The 21,185-nt window shown below is 39.4% G+C and overlaps 2 protein-coding genes across 2 annotated transcripts in view; both read right to left on the bottom strand.

The window, feature by feature from the left end:
* Window positions 1-7,680: 7,680 nt before the first annotated feature.
* On the bottom strand, window positions 7,681-15,185 carry cdc6 (cell division cycle 6 homolog (S. cerevisiae)). Its single transcript, XM_067585521.1, has 12 exons — window positions 15,032-15,185; window positions 13,576-13,927; window positions 13,157-13,411; window positions 12,312-12,511; window positions 11,457-11,605; window positions 11,098-11,204; window positions 10,818-10,957; window positions 10,629-10,729; window positions 10,457-10,524; window positions 10,114-10,292; window positions 9,276-9,416; window positions 7,681-8,052 (listed from the first exon to the last, which is right to left on the bottom strand). Exons 2-12 carry the CDS (start codon window positions 13,913-13,915, stop codon window positions 7,960-7,962), a joined length of 1,773 nt encoding a protein of 590 aa, XP_067441622.1. The 5' UTR covers window positions 13,916-13,927; window positions 15,032-15,185; the 3' UTR covers window positions 7,681-7,959.
* Window positions 15,186-16,626: 1,441 nt separating this feature from the next.
* LOC137180225 (myelin-oligodendrocyte glycoprotein-like) overlaps window positions 16,627-21,185 on the bottom strand; it is a 67,087-nt gene continuing 62,528 nt past the window's right edge. The window contains exons 5-6 of the mRNA XM_067585524.1: window positions 19,122-19,223; window positions 16,627-18,930 (exon numbers count right to left, since the gene is read on the bottom strand). Coding sequence (XP_067441625.1) covers window positions 18,836-18,930; window positions 19,122-19,223 — 197 coding nt within the window. The 3' untranslated portion in view covers window positions 16,627-18,835. The remainder of the gene's footprint in view (window positions 18,931-19,121; window positions 19,224-21,185) is intronic.

The raw sequence follows: 21,185 nt of genomic DNA, 5'->3' as shown, positions 1-21,185 counted from the left end.
TTTATAATCTTAATATAGTCTTAAATTAACTTCATTTCAATCAGTGGACTGTTTAATTAATATTTCAAACTTAAGTTTGTCTTTCTTGAGTTTTGGCGCATTGTGGCTGTTTAGCAGCAGCCTGCAGCTTCTGGTTTCCACTGATTTCAATGAGGAATGTTCTTCAATGCTAACATGGTGCTTTTCTGTTAACTTCAGTGCTAAATGCAAAACTTATTTCTCTTAATTCACTGTTAGAGCTAATTAATCAAAGTAAATTAAATAAGATTTGAAGCTTAATTCAGTGTTGATTTAAAGTTTCAGGGACGTTTTGCTTTGGAAGTAATATCTTAACTTGTTGTTATAATATACGTTTTAAATAATAACTTTGTGAGAATTATAAAAATGCAGCACTCTAATGTTGACTTATGTTGCTTGAGACGACTGAAGACTCTCAGCAGGGTTTTCTGTTTAATAGCAGAAAGAAACGCTCCTACAAATAAGTACAAAGTCATGATATAAGACGTTTTCCTCCTGGAGAAAGAGCAGCTTTATTTTATACATCAAACGCCATGTGTTCAGTCGTATGCGGCTGTTTAGGCTTTTATCTACTAGATAAATTGATCACATGATGAGAGGTGGCACACCGCCTCGGCTAAACAATTTTCGCTTTGTTTTACTGGTCTGTAATTTCCCAATTTAAGGATTTTTTTATGGTTTGCAGTTTTAATAAATAAACTTACAATGTTTTTATACAAATTATTATGTTTGAACATTGGTTCCCATAATTTCTTCGAGATTTCCACGAGGTTTCATGGAAAGAACTTTGTAAATTGGTGGTAATTATAAGGAAAATAGAGACTGTGTTTAATTGGTACACTTCCAATTAAGTGTAACTTTCAGAGTCTTTTAGTCAGAGCAAAAATGTCAAACTTCAATCAAACATATAATTCAATGTACATGAGGAGTAGAGTTTACAATAAAACTGCTTACTTGGGTTTAAATGGAGTAATTTCTCACCAAAGTACCACAAAACTAAACAAAAAGCTTCCTAAGAAACTTTTTTTTTTTTTAGCAATTACAGACCTTTAAAATAAAGCATCACCATTTCTTCAAGAAACGCCGACCTCAGTTTCCTCTTTCAGTTTGGCGTTTGTATCCAGCGATGGGATGAAATACAGGAGAAAAAGGGAACGATTACGACCAAAATAGTATAAATTTTAAATATATTGTAACATTTGTTATCAACTGCATTTTTAGCAGCTGTGTGTTTTGATGGTGGACATTTAGATTTTAACTGTTTCTGTCAAACTGACAGGATGTGAAGAAAAAGGTGAAACTTCAGTGTCGTAGTGAAGAAAAGTTTGAGGTGACGTCGCTTCGTTTTGAGTTTGAGAACAGTTTTGTTGGTGTAACTAAGATTGTAAATACGTGGTGATGTCATCGTCGCGTCCCGTGACTCAAACAGAGGGCTAATGATGTTAATGATGTATTTATCAAACATGTACATTTTGTGAGTATACTTTTCAAACTGAATGCATATAAATTCACCGCGAATGTTTATTTATTTCACACCAGCTGAACCTCATCACTCTGAATGTGCAAAACTATGTGAACTTTTATTTATTATTTATATTATTATATTTATACTAATTAACACACAACTTTGTTTCTGATCACTCTGCTGTGAGACGTCGTGAAAAATCTCTTTTAACAAGCGTGTCCAGTCTGAAACAACATACTGCTTTTATTTTACAACACTTACAGGCATCAGTTTGTGTTACTATCAATGTTGATGTTGAAATTGTCACCACAGCAGGAGGCTTTCAGCTATTTCCAGCAGCCGAGCTGAGTGAACACCACCGTGGTGATTTATATACGCCGCTGTTATCTGTCCTCACCGCTAAACGTTTGTCTTTCAACAGTGGAGTAAAGTGTTTCAGCACTTTCAGCACCACGGACAGCTCCAGGCAGTTCATGTGGAGGGATGTTGGCTCTGAACATTTCTCTCCTACCTCATGAGATTTACACACCTCCCACATCCGAAGAGAGATGCTTCTGTGTGAGATGTGTGATCCTGAGGGGAACCCCTGCCGACAGAAACGAGGGTTTTTCCAGTATGTCGGATACGACTGCAGTTACCATGCGTCTTTTGTGACGTATCTTTTATTTTGTGACACGTCTTTTAGGTTGATGGATGTGAATCAATCGCCAGGACGCACACACTCCAGTACATGTTTTATGGTTAACATGTGAAAAGGTCTCTTCATTATGGATTTGTTGAGAGGAAGAGAATCGGTCTCATTCTGCCTGTTTTCTTCGGCACTAGGAAGTAGTGGGAGTAATAACCGTCACTCTCCTCACCAGGAGAAACCTGGGAAATCGCTCCCTTTTCCAGGAGCTCCTACAACTCTGTGGTCAGAGCAGTTATCTCTGTCTCTCTGACAGTCTCAAACACTCTGTTGAATGGAGGGGAATGGCTGACAAACTGGAGAGTGAAGCCCCGCGTGATTAATCTTTCCATCGATTCATTCATGGAAAGCAGACTTCACCACGCTGAGCACTGCTCTGCAAGCGGGCGTGCAAATGTTTGTGGAGCCTCTGTCGACATGTCAGACGCTGATAAAAACATGAGAGAGTGACAGGACTGACTGTTTGTGAGGTGACTCAGTGGGTGGGTTGGACCAGGGTCAGGCTGGGCGCCGGAGCTTGTTGAGACGTGGCCTCTGGAGGAGGATGCCGAGGCGAATGAGGAGGCTATGCAGGTGTGGGCTGCGCCCCGCAGCCAGTGCTGCCACTGCGCCTCGGTCTGGAGCGTGCATCCCAGCGGTCATGCCAGGAGCTTTGGGGTTGCTGAGGACGCGACACAGCTCTGCTCCATGAGATGTGTCTCCTAACTCTGTTCGCTTCCGCGTTAAGACGCATCTTGAAAGTGTGTGGTGGCGCTCTGAAGGAGCGACCCAAACAGCCCACCGGGGCTGATAGGGCTGGAAACCCGTGCTCTGTATCCCTGTGAACTCTGGTGAAGGGATCGTAGCGGTGCCTTCAGCTTTCTGGGTTTGAAAAAAGCTGCATTGATGAATGGCCAGAGCTCCGTGACACAAGGCCACATTTGGAGATGCCTGGACGCCGGCTCCAGAACACAGATGTCTCCTCCTAAGACACCACAAGCAGGTGTAGGTGGATCTGCCAGCATAGGGATGTCCTTCAGGTCATCCGCCATCTTAATAATGCTCAGAAGATCCTGGAGGAGAGCTTGTGCGGGAAGATGGCCAGCAGGACGTGATGAGGCGGGAGATAGCATCGCAAGCGGGGCTCCCTTCTCTTCATCGAGCTTTAGGTCTCCCAGTGGGGAGAGCCAAGGGGCTGGTGCAGCCAGCGATGGAGGGAGCTGAGTCATCAGACTTGTGCCCAGCACCGTGGACCCCTCCTGGTTTGGGCGGTCAAAAATATCCACAGCTTCTTCAACTGTGAAGCTAGCACAGCCAGCCCAGCTGTCATCTCCATCATCACATAGCTGCAGCGCTGTGAAGGCATTCACTCACTGTCTACCTCGGGTAGGTGAGCGCAGAGGGCCCATGCAGCCTGGGCAGTAAGTGCCACTCCGGCGTGCTTGGCACCGAGACAAGTCTTGCAGCAAGGTCAGAGGGCATTATGTAGCCGATCTGACAGTTGGGGCACTGATGGACCGCCTCTGTGGGGCAGAGTCTTGCTTGAAGACTTCCTTTCTTCACTTGACAGGTGACTGCATCAAACGCTGAAGAACAAATGGGAGCAGATCTCTGGTCACATTAGTATAAATCACCGTGGATGCGGACCTGAGAGGGTCTGTGCAGGGCACAGTGGCGCGAAAGAAAATCTTCTTCATGTGCATGCACGCGGGGATAAACCCAACAGCAACAGCTCTCAGAGGGCGAAGCCTAAACGAAACTGAACTGAATTTGAACATGAGCAGGAAAACATTAAGGATGTTTTTTGCTTGAAAAAGGTTTTAAAAAATAATTAAATGTCCACAGTGGCACAAAATTGAACTCCGAGATATTATTGTTTTTGATAATAACACGACAGTTAATATTTTGACAAATCAGATTATTACAGCTTCTCCCTTCTGGGAAATATCAGAATTTGAGGTTTCAAAAAGGAAATTCTCATTTCCTCTAAAATGGACATAAACATAGAAAGAATCTTTATCATTCGAGTGTGTGTTGTTTCAAACTGGACACATTGACGTGTAAATGTCTCTTAATTCACTTTTTTGTTTTTGTTTTAAACTTCAGAAAGTGTTTCTGGCTTTAAAAAGAGTACTCCACCGATTTAATGTTTCACTCTTTTAACATGATGGACAGTTGTTTTTGTCCTTTTTATTCCACAAATTCTTCCTTGTCAAAACCTGCCACCTACATTACCCACAATGCAACCTGCCAACAGTCACTTGAGGCAGTTTTATCAGATTTCACACGGCTCCCTGTGGAGCCACAACTTTTTTCTACAACTTTTCTTCACATATAACACCTGGAAACAGACGCTGACGCATAAAATCAGTGGAGCTCCGCTTTATTGTCTTCAGCATGTTCAATCTAAACTGTTTCTCTGTTTTTAAGTGTTGTTTTTCACTGTAAAAAGATCCGACTGTGGTCTTCTGTCAGATTCGTCTTTGTTTAGGGTTTTTTGGTTATTTTTTTATGCTATCAGGTTATGGTTGCAACCTCACAAAAGTGACAGAATAAAAGGTCAAAGGGCACAACGAGGGTGACATAACATGAACCAGCCTGATTTGACAAAGGTGGCTGTTAAAAAATAAAGTTGAACCAAATTAAAGTTATGAAACAACAACAGAGACGCACAAATGTTTCCAGAAAGTGTCTCTCAGGTACGTGAAGCTGCACACAGATTAAACTCTGTACTGCAATAAAGTGGATCAGTTTCTGTTTTTTACGGAGGCCCTGAGGCGCAAAACAAAACGACTTAACAGAAAACACAACATGATGTGTTTTCCAAAATGTTGTTGTGTTTTGCACCTCAGGGCCTCCGTACATTTTGTTTCTTTTGTTAGCTGACTAGTTGGTTTTGGAGTCAAAATGTTCAGACAATCAGGAAATATTTGAACTATTGTTGATGAGTTAATTTGACAGTGGAATACCATGTTTAAGCTAAAATATATATATTTAAAATAAAACATGTTTAAGAGTTGATAAATGCACTGTTGGACAAAGTGACTGTTTGCTTGCTGTATCTCTACTTGAGCTTTGAGTTGTGTGATTAACTGGCAGAAGATAATATGAAATATGTATCATACATCTGAATATTTGATCATATTTTATCTCTAATGATGTTTACATTTATTGCTCACTGTATTTGTATTTGAAAACACTATGATATGATATATATTTTCATCCAGTTTTAGGCTTTGCTGTGAATAAATCATATCTGAATAAAATCATATTTGAATAGTTTATATTTGTGTCTCACTGGTTTGATCGTTTTTGAAGGGAGGATTATTAATTTTATTACCATAATTTCACCAAATTCAGATTATTTACCTGACAGTCAAAAGATCTTATATTCTTTTTTTTTTTTTTTTTTTTTTTTCTGTAATTTTCCTTTTTTTGCAGTTTAAATTAGTTTGAAGTTTGTGTTCATGTTCTGGTTCAAGACCACATCAAATGCTGACTTTAGATTTTTAAAACAGTTATTTAGACTTTTCCTTGAATTATAGTAGCAAAACTTTACATTACAAGTTAGATTTTAATGTTCTCCAGATGTAAGTGTCTTTCTCCTGTATCAGAAATTTGATTTAATTGTGGTTTATCTAAAAGTTTTAAACCAGTTTTAAATAGGATTAATTTTAAACCTTTCTATCAAACCCAACATCTTCATTTTGTTTGATAAATAAGACAATTTCATTTTTATGGGTCATTTTTTGTTGATATTGTTTTTAAATGACGTTTAAATTGAGGCCACATAACATCCATTTTGTGTTTTGTTATGATGTCAAAGTTCCAAAACTTGAGGTTAACGTAGGTAAAAATTAAATATATAATATTGAATAATGAATAAATAAACAACACATATAAAAAAGAAGTGAAATCTTGCAACTATAGTTTGTTTACATAGTTTCCGGAGTCGGAGGAAGCTTCCTGAAGCCGACCAATCAGAACAGAGTGGGCTCATCAGGAGGCGGGCCTTAAAGAGACAGGAGCTAAAACAGCCTGTTTCAGACAGAGGCTGAACTGAGGGGCTGCATAAAGGACCAGTAGAAGATAAATAAAGAGTTTTTACTGGAAATCATGCGAAGATATTCCAGTAGAGCCCCTGAATATAAATATAGACCTGGAAATGTGAATTCATTCATGTTTTATTTCATGCATTTCTGTGCTCCCACTGCTGAAATCTCTTTCTATCAGTTATGTCACAGTTTAGTGACGGAAGGGTTCAGATCAGAGATTTAAAGTGTTTCTGCGGCTTGATGGATAAATGTGAGCTGCAGGTTTAAACATCATTGTGTCAGGGTTGACGTACAGCTCACTTACAGAAAATCTGTCTGACCTGTGCTACAAAGCGGCCGTTAACCCTTTAATCCAATCAGAGAGGCTGTTCAGGCGGACAGTCATAAGAGTTGACTGACCCGTAGCTCCACTCAGACTGTACATTCGATTACTGTATGAACAAAGGTTTAAAAAAACAATCGGATTGGGATGCTCACATCTTCATCTCTGACTGTGGACCTTCAAAAGAAGGCAACCAGCCAAACAATAATCTGAAAAAGACAAAACAGGTATATTTCAACATTTTGACCCGGAGTTCATATATTTCTAGAAATCAATACATTTCAAATGAAATGAATTTTGAGTCCCAACAGGATGATTTCAAGTAATTAAACCTTTTGTCCAACATTAAGTCAACATTTCTTATTGACCAACATGGAAACACAAACAGTTTACCAAATCAGATTTAAGACATTAAGATATTTTAATACCACACATCATGTAATTTTATACCTGATTCACGTAAGTTAATACATTTATTCACATTTAATCACATTTTTGTCAGTACTTCCCAGCTGTATATAACAATAATTTCTAGTAATATAATTAATTAATATGATCTGGACTCATAAAATGGCAGAAAACTGGTGGACGGATTAATTACGATACAATTTATTTTAGTTAATTGAAGTTTTTGCTAAAAATCAACACTTCCTAGCTGCTGTAGTGTGTTTGGTCTGACAGTGTTGACTGAAACTTGTTTTATTTCTGTATTTATAACTTTTCTTTAAAAATATTTTGTCATGTTGATCAGTTGCTTGTATGCTGATGTTAAGCACCTTGAAACTGCCATCGTAGTTCAAAGATGTAGAGCTTAAAACTAAGAGCCTTTAAACTAACGTTACTGTCTACAGCAGGCAAGAAATACATGAAACATACATGAAGTTTAAGACCCTTTAAGACCTTCTAAGACCTTATTTGAGGGGATGCATTTTAATGCTTTTAAAACTTTTCAAAGCCTGCAGATGTCCTGAACAGATTTCCATAAAATCTGTTTGGATATTTATGGTCCAAATGATGACAAATATGTAAACTCAAACCTCTCAAACCTCTGTGTTTACCTCTGACAGTAACTTGTGTAAGTTGGACCTCTAGTGGTGGTTTTGAGGAGACAGTTTCTCTGCACGGTGGTACAAACACATACAGGGACATTTGATTAAAACGTCTGTAAATTTGTTTATTTACAGAATAAAAATAGAAATGTTTCAAATCACAACTGAAACAAATGTTGTTATTTCACAACTGATGTTTGTTTGACACCCAAAACTGAGCGTCGACACCAGTTTAAGAAAAAAATAACAATAAAAAAAAATCATCTGAAAAAAATTCAGAAGACTGTACAAATTCCCAGCAAAAATGAGAATAAAAATCATTATGTTGAAAATTCTTAGTTCATAAGTTCAACTAAAAAAGAAGAGATAAAAGATAAATAAGATCATTGTGGGAGTCCTGCAGCCAGGATGCTGCCCAGCAGCGTTCGATCCTTCAGAGCGTTTTCAACGTCTTTCTCATCGATCTTCAGAAACACCTGCAGACCAAAAACAAACAGATGTTATTTCTTCCGTCACGTTTCCAGATGTTTGAATATTAGACACAAACTTAAATCACATCTAGAACCAGTGGTGGAAAGTTAATAAGGACATTTACTTAAATACAATTTTACTGTAGCAGGACTCTCACTTGTATCGGAGTATTTTTACATCGCTGTCGTACTTTTACTTAAGTAAAGGATTTGAATACTTCTTCCACCACCGACTAGAACTTATTTCACACTTTTATATCCAGTGACTTTATCAATCAGACACGACGGAGAAAATGTATAAAAATCTGAAACAGTTGAGTTTTTGAACTTTGACAGTTTTTGCTCAGTTTTCATTCATTTTATTTACAGGCTGTTTGCATCATTATTACATGTATTAACTGACTAAGCAATAAAGTTTTTATTTTCAGTTGGGCCACTCAGAAATAGATCTTTAAGTTCAGATTTTATGAAAAGTTTTAAACAATTTGAAACCCTTTGAACTTGAATGTGACATTTCTTTTGCACATCTGTTCTTGTGAGTATGAACATATATGTAATTATATTCCTTATAATATTGTTTTTCTTTTTAATTTATTGTTTAGTGCTACTTTTATATACTTTGTTGTATTTTATTGCCAAATTTATTGCATTTACAAGATATTTGAAGTTAGAATAGAATAAAACCTGTCCCATGTGGAGGAGGCTACACTTGAATTTCATTGTCCAATTCTGTATTTAAAAATGAACCTTAAAATATCAGTAAATATTTGAATATGATGGAGAAATGTGTCAGTATAATGTTGATATGAAGTGAGTTTGTACACTTTATATATTCTGTCAATATTTCTTCATGGCTGCAAGTAACAATTAGTTTAATTGTTAAATAATGTGACGATTATTGTCTTGATTAATCATTTAGTTTTTAAACAGTTTAAAAGATATTAGATTGACTCACACACGACAAAAAGAAACCGCAGATTCTCACATTCAAGAATCTGGAACCAGAAAACGTTGGGAATGTTTTCTTGAATAACACACAGATAATCACAACGGTTGCTGATACATTTTCAGACTAATTGTTGCAGCTGGAACCGCAGCGTCGTGTTCAGATCTGACTGGAGGATGAGTTTATGATCTTCGGCCTGTATTTGTTCCCACAGTTTCCCTTCAGCGTCTTGTTCTAATGTCGTGTCGAGCGACTGCAGAGTAAGCGTGGAGTGTTTTTGTACCTTGGTGAGTCGAGCCTCTTTGGATTTCTTCAGAGCGAAGATTCCTCGACTCTCCAGCAGACCGCAGAGCGACAAACACTCGCCCTGACCGACTCCGCTGACCTGCCTCTGAGCGCACAGACGGCTGTAAACCTCATGGAGCTGAAACATGATCGCACACAAAATCCAGTTAGACATTAACAACTAAAAGTATTTATATCCAAAAAAAAAAAAACCAAAAAACAAAAACACTGTTTCCAAACTTTTATATATCATTGCTTTCACATCCCTTTTATATTTTAACTCTTTACTGATCATATTAAAGAACAAGTTCACAATTTTTCTAAGTGTGTCTGAAAACAACAGTCAGGAGCCCAAATGAACATTAAACTTGTTTTTCTTGCTGTAATCATTCCTCCTGTTCATACTGACCATTAGAAGATCCCTTCATAATGACCTTACAATGGAAGTGATGGAGGACAAAATCCAGAGTCCTCCTCCTGTGCAAAAATATATTTAAAAGTTTATCTAAAGCTAATAAGACGTTACAGTCTTTTTAGTGTCAAAGTCCCTCTTTTTGTTACTATACTTCCACCTGCAGCTCAACAGGGAAACACTGTCCGAGGAAACACAAAGAGGGAATTTGATGCTAAAAAGACTGTAAATGTGTCAGATATCCACTTGATATGACTAACTGATCTTTTAATGGTCAGTATGAACAGGAGGAATGATTACAGCGAAGGAAAACCTCTTTCAGTGATCATATGGACGCCTGACTGTGAACCTTTCCTTTAAAGCTGCGACTTCAGAGACATGAATCACCCTGTAACCTTGCGATGTTTTAAAGTCTTCCTCTCACCTTTCCGAGGACGATCTCTTTGCTCTTTCCGTTGCGTATGAGCAGCAGCAGGCAGCAGACCAGCAGCTTCTGCTGCAGGGGGAAACTCTCTCCCTCTGAGCCGCCGCACTGAGACGCCATGCGGTCGCCGTACACCTCCGACAACACCCGCGCCACCTGAGGAAGGCTCACCCGAGACGCTGCGCAAAACACCACCACACAGACGGCTCAAATTAGCGTCGGTGTTAGCAAGAGAATCAGCTGAATTTCATCAGCTAACTACATTTTTTTTTAAAAAATGACATCTGTAAATGATCATAATTATGCCTAATCAATCATCAGAATCAGATTTAGCTTTACTCACCTTTAGTATCAACTTTGGGATCAGATGTTTTCTTTCTCTCATCAGATTCTACAATCTCTACGGCTCGCCTGGAAATAAGAAGAAACATTTAAAAATCAGTTGAACAGCGATTAGTCGATTAGTTGCAGTTCATCTCAGGAGAAACAACACTGAGGTTGAGTTTTATTTTTACCTGCAGATGTCCAGAGCTTTCCTGGCGTCTCCCGACACCGCCGACACTTTCCTGGCGCAGAACTGAACCGCCGAGGCGTCCATGATCCCTTCAGCCGATGCCTGAGAGGAAGAAACGCAAATTAAAATGAGACACGAGAGCTGAGTCGAGACGTTGGTTTTATCTCACATGATGCGCTGCTGCGTTTACCTTGGAGAGTCTGTCCTGGACGATGGCGGTGAGCTCCTGTCGGCTGTAGGGAGGGAAGTGTAACAGCAGGGGGCGACAGTGAGGCCGGGTCTGCAGCCGGGGGAGGATGCGGTCGGTCAGATCCAGAGCGTTGGCGATACCTGCAACACGATAACGACGTGATCAGAACACACCACAGTCACTGTTTATGTTTATTATCAGTGGACAAAAAAAAAACCCCAGCAGATTTACAACAGATCAACTTAAAAAGAGACCAGCTGTCAGCATCAGGAGCTCTTACCGATGAGACAGAGGCGAGACTCCGGCAGGTACGGCCACTCGAAGATGGTGTAGAGGACGTCCTGAGCTTTACTGTCCAGCTGGTCCATCTCATCCAGGACCAGCAGCCTGAGGACGCAGGACAGACGGAGTCAGACATCAAAGTAACAGAAAGACAGAAAACAGTGAAAAATGTCCATCACAGTTTCCTATAAGCCATAATGATGTCATCAAGTGATGTCATCGAGTTGCCTGTTTTGTTTGGACCAACAGTCCAAAATCTAAAAATACTGACATTTTTACATTATAAACAACTAAAACAATCAATAAACTGATTATTCACTCTATAAAAGTCATTTTCTCCCCCCCCGTGTTACTCACACAGCGGGCCCCGGGGCCGTCAGGAGCCTCTGCAGGCCGTTCTGTCCGCCGGACGCTCGCAGCTTGTCGGCCAGCAGCGGGAAGATGGCGTGAGAGCTGCGCAGACTCATACAGTTCACCACCACCGTCTGTACCGACGCCAGCTCGGCCTGACGAGACAGAAGACGACGTTAAAATATATAAAAACACACACACACACACACACACACACACACACACACACACACACACACACACACACACACGGTCTGCAGACAAAATAATACGAACAGAGCTGCAACTAAAGAATGTTTTCATTACTGATTAATTGAGAAAATAATCTGCAGATTAATGGTTTTGACTATAAAAATGTCAGAAAACTGTGAAAATGCTCATTATAATTTCCTGGAGTCAAAGGTGATCAATAATAGCTCAATTATTACAGACAAAAATCTATAAATCCTCACGTTCTGGGAAACTGGAGCCAGATAATGTTTGACATTCAGCTTGATAAACAACTCAAATGATTAATCAATTATAAAAATTGTCAATATCTGTCAGTCCTCGCCTTTAAATCAGCACCAAACTAATGACTTTTTGTCTTTGCTCACTGTATCATGAACTTCAACCGAAAAGTGATTTTCCCTTCACACATTGTTATATTTCAACAGTTCAGAGGAGGTAAAACTTTAATATTTTGGAGAAAAGTCAATCTTGCAACCTCTTGGAAGACCCTGACCTCCAGTTTGGGAACCACTGCTCTTAACTCTTCCTGCAGTGACGTTAAACCTCCAGCAGGTGTCACTGAAGCTCCATATATAAAAAAATCTCTTCACCGTCATCTCCCTTCAGTGTTTGTTCTTCCCTCCGACTCACCTTCATCTCCTGCAGCACACAGTTGAGACAGGCCGTCTTGCCGGTTCCCGGAGCTCCGGAGATGTAGAGGCTGCCGGGGAGACGCTGCAGCACCTTCTCCTCCAGGAAGGAGCGGATGGACGCTCGCTCCGCCTCCCGGGACAGCAGGCGCTCGGGGACGGCGGTGTGGAGAGCCTGCTTCACGCCCTGAAACCTCGACTCTGGGGAGGAGAGACGGATGACAGAAGAGGTGAATGACCCTCGCTTTGATTCAGAGGACTGAGTTTGATATTCAAGGTGAAAATACTGAAATAGAAAACCGATAACCAAGTTCTGCATCTGCTCAGACGCTTTTCTCTGCACTTTTAAAAAGGCAGAAAGCAACGATACGCTGAGAGGAAAATGCTCATATTATTCAGGAGCGCTGCAGCAAAACAGCAAATCCTCACATTTGAGAAGCTAGAACCAAAAAATGTTTTATATTTTGGATAAATATCTTAAACTGGTGAAAACTGTTGTTGATATCTGCTTCAAAAAGTGGAAAATTAAGAAATAAATACAAACATATTGACTACTTGAGTAGTTTCAGTTCTACAATTAAGTTTTTCTTATGTGTAGTAAGTGTGAGAGTAAAATAAGGGAAATTCAGACATTTAAATTAATATTTCAACCGATTTTAGACCCTTAAAATAGACAAAAAGCAGGTCTGCAGCTTGGAAAACTGGAATAAACGAGGCTTTGTCACATGAAATCTCAAATAAATCAATTGTGATGTTTCTTAAAGGAGTGCTAATTTCCAGATTTTGGTTTTTACTGATAAAAAAGTTAAAGAAGACGAAGGAAATCAGTAATTAACGATTTCTTACTTTCCGCAAAGAGACGAGAAACCGGCGACTTCTTCTCAGAGTTCAGACCCCCGGCGAGAGCTTCCTGTCTCCTCGGGGACGACTTGGCGGAGGGAGAGAGCGGCTTCAGCGGCGAGGACGGGACCAGCCGACGGCGAGCTAAGACCGGCGAGTTCTCGTCGAAGCCCAGCTTCCTCGGAGAGGCCAGAGACGACCTGCTCTGCTTCGGCGGTGATCCCAGCAGGGCGGCACCGAGGTTGCAGCTGTTGTCGTCACCTTGAGAGACAAAATACAGACATCACTTTAAATTTCTCATTTGAGGCCTCTTTAATCTGTTCTGGTGACTAAAAGACTGGAAATCTTCTCAAACCGTGTGAACTTATTGATGACTTATTAGTTGATGGTCGTATTGTTTCCCGGTCCAACGTGGCGTCTCTTACCTGTGCGTTTTCGGGGGCTGAGGGGAAGCCTTGGTTGCAGACTGGGAGAGGAAGGTGGCGGCTGAGCTGCAGGACGTCTGGGCGACAGCGGGTCTGGGTGGACGACTGGTCGCTTTGGGGAGAGAAGAGCGGGCTGGTCAGCGGGTCGTCTCGGGGAGAGCGGTCCGATCCGGGTCAGGGTGGCGGCGGTGGTGAGGGATTGGTGTTTGGGCTTCGTCGGTGAAGGAGCCGGATACTTGTCCAGCTGCGGCGTCTTGGAGCGGGACGAAGCCCTGCAGGATTTGCGGCGGGGGAACTGCAGCGTGGGCTGAGCCCGGCCCTGAGAGCGAGTGCTGGGCATTCTGTGTTTGACCTGAAACAAATGAAAAGATTATTAATTATCACCAAGATGAAACAAGATACAACAAATGTTTGGAGACGTTTTTAGCATCGTTTACTGATTCTTTGATCAGATATTTCCTGTTTATTTATTTGGCTCTTACGTCGCTGTTTACACACAAGTACAAGAACACAATTTCTTGAGATTATAAAGCCATTCCGAGACAACGGAATGAAGAATAAACGATTTCTGTGGAAAATCGTGAGAGTTCACTTCAATTCAATTTAGGGCTTCAGCATTTATTTTCATGATCAATCAATCATTTGGTCTATAAAACTTCTTTTGTCCACAACCCAAAGATACTCACTTTACTGTCATAGAAGACTACAAAAAACAGAAAATATTTACATTTAAAAAGCTGAAACCAGACAATTTGAGCATCTTTTCTTAAAAAAAAGACTCAAAACGATTAATCAGTTATCAAAAAGGTTGTCGGTTAATTTTCTGTCTGTCAATTAGTTGACTAATCGATGCAGTTCTACTTCAATGATCACACATCCAGAGCTGGTGGGGTTTGTTTCTGGGACAGAAGAGTTATGAATGAAGTGAGCATACTAAGTACAGTACAGCAGCTACAACAGTAACATGCTGCTTACACGCTGACGCTTCAGTATTAATAATCTGATGATGTCATCACGTACATCAAGTACTTTTACTTAAGTGGGATTTTTCATACATGGACTTTTACTTGTAATGGAGTATTTAGACATTGTTGTACTGATATTGTTACTTCAGTAAAGTATCTGAGTATGTTTTCTAACAGTTATCTGCACAATAAACAGCGAACAGAGGCAAGTGTTTAATGGCGCCAAAACGAGCAGCGGCGTCAACATGAAAAGGTCAAATTTCTACATAAATATGACTGAGTTTACAAGTAAACATATCATATTCACATAAAAATATGTGTGACTGACAAGCCTTATGATCCATAACGTGTAAAATAAGCTAATTTAAGTATTTTCGACGACAAACTAACAAACAGCAGAAGACACCCGGCGGCATAACTTACTTCCGCCTACGATTTACAAAATAATTCAGCCGTAAACGCTTAAATGGACGTGTTGGTGATGAATTTACCTTCTTAAAACGTTAAAAAGAAGTCTCCTCGGCTCAGACTGGAGTGTTTCTCTGTGTTGGAGCTCTCTCTGCTTCTCTGTCAGTCCGTCTCCTTCTGTAGAAATGGACCAAACTAGCGCCAAACCTCCTGCTCGATCAGCTGTGTTTCCCGCCGCTGGTCTCTGATTGGTCCGCTCTACAGCGTCATCGCGGTTCATTGGCTTAGCGTCTCAGACGGATGTTACGTCAGCATAATGAGCGCTCCCCACGCTTGCGGCGGGAGTTTAAATAGAGGGCCGTTTTGGCGGAATATTTTTTTCCCGGGAATTTGTGTTTTGTTCAATTACATCAATTTTTAACGCGGTAAACTTTCAGTATTAAACAAAATAATGAACTAATTGCTTCATGGACGATATTAACAAGAGTTAGTGGAATCCAACAAGGTCCACTGTTCTCTTTTTCTTCTATATTTAACGGTTATATCAGCAAAAACATGAAACAACTGCAGTAACAATCACAATGGACAAAGATATCAAACAGATATGTTGAATAAACTACATAAATCCAGTGTTTTGCCAGCTGTTTGTTCATAGAGAGCAAGATACTGCTCGAAATCAGTTTTTAAGGCTAAAAATTAAAGGAAAGGGTCACAATTTTTCAAGTCAGTCTTAAAACAACAGTCAGGGGCCTGTATGAACAGTGAAAGAGGTTTTCCTCGCTGTCGTCATTCGTCATACTGGCTATTAAAAGATCCCCTTCAAATGTGCTTTCAATGGAAGTGATGGAGGCCAAAATCCACAGTGTGTCCACACAGTCATTTAAAAGTTGATGTGAAGCTTCTATGAGGCTTCAGCAGTCTGAGTTAGTCACATCAAGTGGATATCTGACACAATTACAGTCTTTTTAGCATCAAATTCCCTCTTTGTGTTTCCTCGGACAGTGTTTCCCTGTTGAGCCGCAGGTGGAAGTATAGTAACAAAAAGAGGGACTTTGGCACTAAAAAGACTGTAACGTTGAAAGATATCTACTTGATTTGACTCATTTGGACGCTGAAGCTTCATATTAGCTTCAGATAAACTTTTAAATACATTTTTGCACAGAAGGAGGACTGTGGATTTTGTCCCCCGTCACTTCCATTGTAAGGTCATTATGAAGGGATCTTCTAATGGTCAGTATGAACAGGAGGAATGATTACAGCAAGAAAAACAGGTTTCACTGTTCATTTAATGTTGAAATTAATAATGTAATACTGATCGGCTTTAGTAGAGAAACACTTTGTAAAACTAAACAGTACAGTACAGTTTAATAAAACAACTTTATAAGAAATGAGCTCAAAATAAAACTATTAAAATCTAAAAACTAGATAAATTTAACACAGAGTCCAAGACCACAAGTTGGAGGACCTGTCAGTGTTGATATTGCTCTTCAGTGGGACAAATTTTGAACTTCTTAACTTTGTGATTAATCAACTTATAGACCAGACAAGATTACATAAAACACAAGACACCACTTAAGAAGTGGAAAAAAATATCCTTTTGTAATTTGGGGAGGACCAAGCCATTGAAAAAAACCCTCTAAAAACAATATTTACAATGAGAATCACACCAACTGCAGTATTGGTAAAATAAATAATAGCCGTTTATTCATCCATGATAATTCAGGCATTTTACAGATTTGATTGCAAAGTCAATATCAATTTTATTTGTGGAGCACATTTCAATGACAGAATTAAAACAGAGGCGCCCAGTTGATTTAGATTAAAATATTGTACATAGAGTTCAAAGTAATAGAAATATAACGTAAAAAAGAGAAAGTGTGACAGCAATAGAGGAAAAAAACTGACAAGACTCACAAAACTCATAGACAAGTTAAGATAAACATAGATAAACAGATACAACCAGAGATGTAAGAGAACTAGTGTTAGAAGAGAGCATTTACAGTAACAGTCGTCCAGCTTCAAGCTCTTATTTTTGACATGAGGCTTTCATAAATAGATGGAAAAACAATTAATACTTAAAAAAAAAAAATCAGCTTTTTAAATGCTTTCAGAGATGGCACCAGGTGTAATTAGATGAGTGATTTGAGATAAATGCCAACGTCACCATGCGAACATGTTTATGATGTGAAAATGAATATGATGTTCATTCTAGCGTGTTAGCATGTTAACACGACAGAATGTCATTAGTTTTGCAGGCATTTGGTCACAAATCAAAGTACTGGCCATGGCAATCCATCTCCAATAAGCCCTTTCCTGACATGGAATACATAATACTGTCAGCTTCATCCATCTGTTAAGGCTTTCTGTCATTTAGACAGAGGTGACTTTTACGTTAATGTTCCTTGCGGCATCATTCAGACAGGAAATGCACAGAAAGATGATAATGCTCGTACCACATATGGAAACTAGTAAGAGCAGTGAGTTTGAAAAGTTATGAAAGTAAGGAAGAGGACTTTTTTTTTTGTTCACAGGTGCACATAATCACACATGTATATGTTGGCGTATAAAGTTAAAATTCAGGTGATTTTTGGTGATATTATGTATTAAAAAACTACATTTCTGCTAAAAAATTAGCTTATTTCTGTCTACTTGGATTTGAAAATTCAGTTCAGCCGAATGCTCTGCCCCTCCGTCATTGTGACGTATAGACAACACTGTGAGGTATATTTCATATAACTAGCTAACCGTGTTAATAACCCTGATAAGAGACGCAGAGAGGCGACGTCGTACATGAACAACAGCTTTATCCCTTTTTTTGTGGCAGTAAACACAACACGTTCCCGCCGATAACTAACAAGATATTCTGACGACAGTAATGTTAACATGATAAACAGCGGGGATACGGCTACATACTGACACACACCAGAGAGCCTCTCGTAGCAGAACCGCTACCACAGAAACTTTTACCAAAAGGGCCATGAATGTGTTTCTAGTGACGGTTAAAGCTGCAGCCGACTCTCTGTGACATGGAGAGTCTGACAGCAGCTGCTCATGGCTGGTTAGCTCTGACCATCATCTATTAATCCTGGTGGTCAGCTGGTGTCCCCTGACACTACGTAGCCACAAGGTCACGACCCTCTACGTTGATCGTCCTCTGCTGCATTTTTAATGCTGGGGTGGAGGGATTTGACTGAATTTTAGTGCATTTAAAACTTATTTTGCAGTCAAAATTTTTATTAATGATCGTCGTAAGCTTGAGGGAAGTGAAACAAGATGCGCCGTCTCTCTTTGCAAGTCAATATTTTTAGGCATTTGGAAAATATTTTTGCATATTTTGGCCCAGAAATCAGGACTAAAGGGTGATTGTCAGGTCTTGTTACTATATTTAAAATATATAATTATTAAATAACTAAAACTCTTTTAAAGACAAGTTTCTATAAACTTGTTATTTTTTCTATCTCTTTATTGCATTAAATTCATTACTGCACTGTGTATTTTCAATTTTTCATATATTTGAATCATTTATAAACTTGTTTTTGAAAAGTGCTACATAAATAAAGGATATTATTGCTATTATTTTAATATGGAAAATGATTGGTCCCATTTTGTGTTATCTTATATATTTTTTTTAAAAGAACCTTTGTTGGGGCCTAATTCTTGACTAATTTGAGTCCAGCTCAAATCTGATTAAATGCTCTTTTCCATCCTTTGCTTCTGGACTAAATTAAATAATTACTTTTATATCTGAGATGTGTAAACTTGTACCAGCCCACATCTGGAGGTTTGATGGGTTTTTTGTCGAGTAAAAAGCTTCAGTCGTCTTCTCACTCCAGCAGCCGGTCTGCCAAGCACCACGACAGGTGACGCAGGTCCTCATCACCGTTCTGTTACTCAGAGGTCTTCAGTTCTTTCATTTCAGATCCGTTTGCCTCCTCCACTTGTTTTTGCTCATTCTTCCCTCTCAGCCTCTCCATGCACCTCTCTGTGAAAACATGATACTTGTTAAAAGACGTTACAGTGTCCCGCTGGGTCAACCAGTAGAGTATAAATGCATGAATCACATCTCAGCAGGAGTATATGTGGATTAAACCCCCAATAATTGATCTCTGCTCTGGTTTCCTTCAGAGCAAAAAGCCAGTGAGAACATGGAGGTTTGTTTGTTTTGTGACTTACTGATGATTCCATATTTGAACAGAGCACCAACAACTCCGATGGCGATGAAGAGAAGGGCAACACAAGAGGCACCGACAAAGACAGCCTTCATGTTTCCAACATCTGAAAGAATATTGAGTTGAGAAGAAGTTGATGCAGATTTCCTTCCAACAGTAAAGGACAGGTTCACAGTTTTTCAAGTGTGTCTTAAACAACAGTCAGGTGTCCATATGAACAGTGAAAAAGGTTTTCCTCCTGTTTATACTGGATATTAAAAGATCAAATGTGCTTTCAGTGTAAGTGATGGAGGCCAAAATCCACAGTGTGTCCACACAGTCATTTAAAAGTTGATGTGAAGCTTATATGAGGCTTCAGCAGTCTGAGTTAGTCATATCAAGTGGATATCTGACACATTTACAGTCTTTTTAGCATCAAATTCCCTCTTTGTGTTTCCTTGTTGAGCTGCGGTGGAAGTATAGTAACAAAATGAGGGACTTTGGCACTAAAAAGACTGTAATGTTGAAAGATATGATCATTTGGGCTCCTGACTGTTGTTTTAAGACAAACTACAAAAAATTGTGATCCCACACCTAAGCTTCCCATCTTCAAAAAACTCCCACAATCAAGGTAAAGGCTGCCAAAGAAACTGCACTTTCTCTGAGAATATTTTAATAATAAAGATATTTACCAGGAACATTTGGTTCAGTTGTTGTCTCCACTGGAAGTGGAGTTGAACTGAAATCTTGTGTTGGGTTGTTCTGGCCTTTCTGCACTGTTTCAGATGAGACAGAAATGACAGAATTTGTAAAACTAGTTGTCCAATTCACATCTTATTTGGGAACAAATTTCTTATATACAATATGGATTTAATCTCAGCTTGCTTACCGACTTTGAGGATAATATAACGATAGAGGTCCAGTTTTTTCACATAGCACCTGAATCTTCCACTATCAGACAGACGCACAGAGCGGAGCTGCAGGGTGACGTTTCCTCGGCTCAATCCTTCATGGAAGAGGGTTGTCCTGCCTTTGAACTCTTCCTTCTGGTCATAAAGATAGTCTCGTCCATCTCTATAAACATGGACAAGATTCGTGCGGATGTCTTTACTCCACTCCACTAGTGAATCCTTCAAACTGACTTCGCCATCTTGTTGACACTCTAACGAGACGTCGTCACCTTCTTCTGCCTCTATGACCCTGACAGGGAAGGCTGTGGGGTAAAACAAACATTATAATTAAAATATGCAACAATAACTTGGATTACTTTTTATACATTTTCTGCTCCCAAACACCCAGAATGAACTTTGTGCTCAAATAATATTTAGTGTACTGAACCCTCTGAAGTACAGCCATCTTTTCAAATATTTTAACACATTCTTGCCTCATCAAATCAGCATTCTACTTCTAATTTCACAGCAGCTAAATGCATTTGACAAGTGATTGTTTTAGCTAAACATTATCGGTGTAAAAATGGTCAAGTCGGAGCTTCAAGTTCACCATCCTTAAAGTGTGTCTTAAAACAACAGTCAGGAGCTCAAATGAACAGTGAAACCTGTTTTTTCTTGCTGTAATCATTCCTCCTGTTCATACTGACCATTAAAAGATCCCTTATAATGCACTTACAATGTAAGTGATAGAGGACAAAATACATATAATAATCTAATGATGTCATATGTGTAATAATATATCAGTCAGAGGGACCAAACCACTACTTTTACTTTAATTCTTTAACTACATCAAGCTGACAATACTGTTCTTATGTACTTTCATGCAGGAGTTTTACATGTCATGGAGTATTTTTACATTTCTGTATAAGTAAATGATCTGAGTACTTCTTCCACCACTGAAAAAAGGTAGCATTGTGTTTTTGTTTTCGGACTGACCACCGAAGTAACTGTTAACGTCATTTTTTTACTGCCAAGTTCGTGGAAAACAGAAAAAAAAACACGTTAAAATGTTTGTTGTTTTCAGAGTCCAGATACTCTTAAACAATGCTATCATAACCTGGTTAGACATTTAATAGCATATCAATCACCGTTAATATATGAGGCAGCCTCGACACAGTAATGACGCAGCACAGAAAGAA

The sequence above is a fragment of the Thunnus thynnus genome, chromosome 3, assembly GCF_963924715.1.
Source record: "Thunnus thynnus chromosome 3, fThuThy2.1, whole genome shotgun sequence".
Lineage (NCBI taxonomy): Eukaryota > Metazoa > Chordata > Actinopteri > Scombriformes > Scombridae > Thunnus > Thunnus thynnus.
The sequence above is the reverse complement of the archived record's forward strand: the minus strand, read 5'-3'. Positions and strand labels throughout refer to the sequence as shown.

Excerpts from the sequence above, each read along its gene's own strand:
- cdc6 (XM_067585521.1), bottom strand. The coding sequence starts at position 13,915 with ATGCCCAGCACTCGCTCTCAGGGCCGGGCTCAGCCCACGCTGCAGTTC. Across the intron at positions 10,525-10,628 it reads AAAGCTCTGGACATCTGCAG|GCGAGCCGTAGAGATTGTAG; the intron begins GTAAAAATAAAA and ends TCTTATTTCCAG. Across the intron at positions 9,417-10,113 it reads AAGAGATCGTCCTCGGAAAG|CTCCATGAGGTTTACAGCCG; the intron begins GTGAGAGGAAGA and ends ATCATGTTTCAG.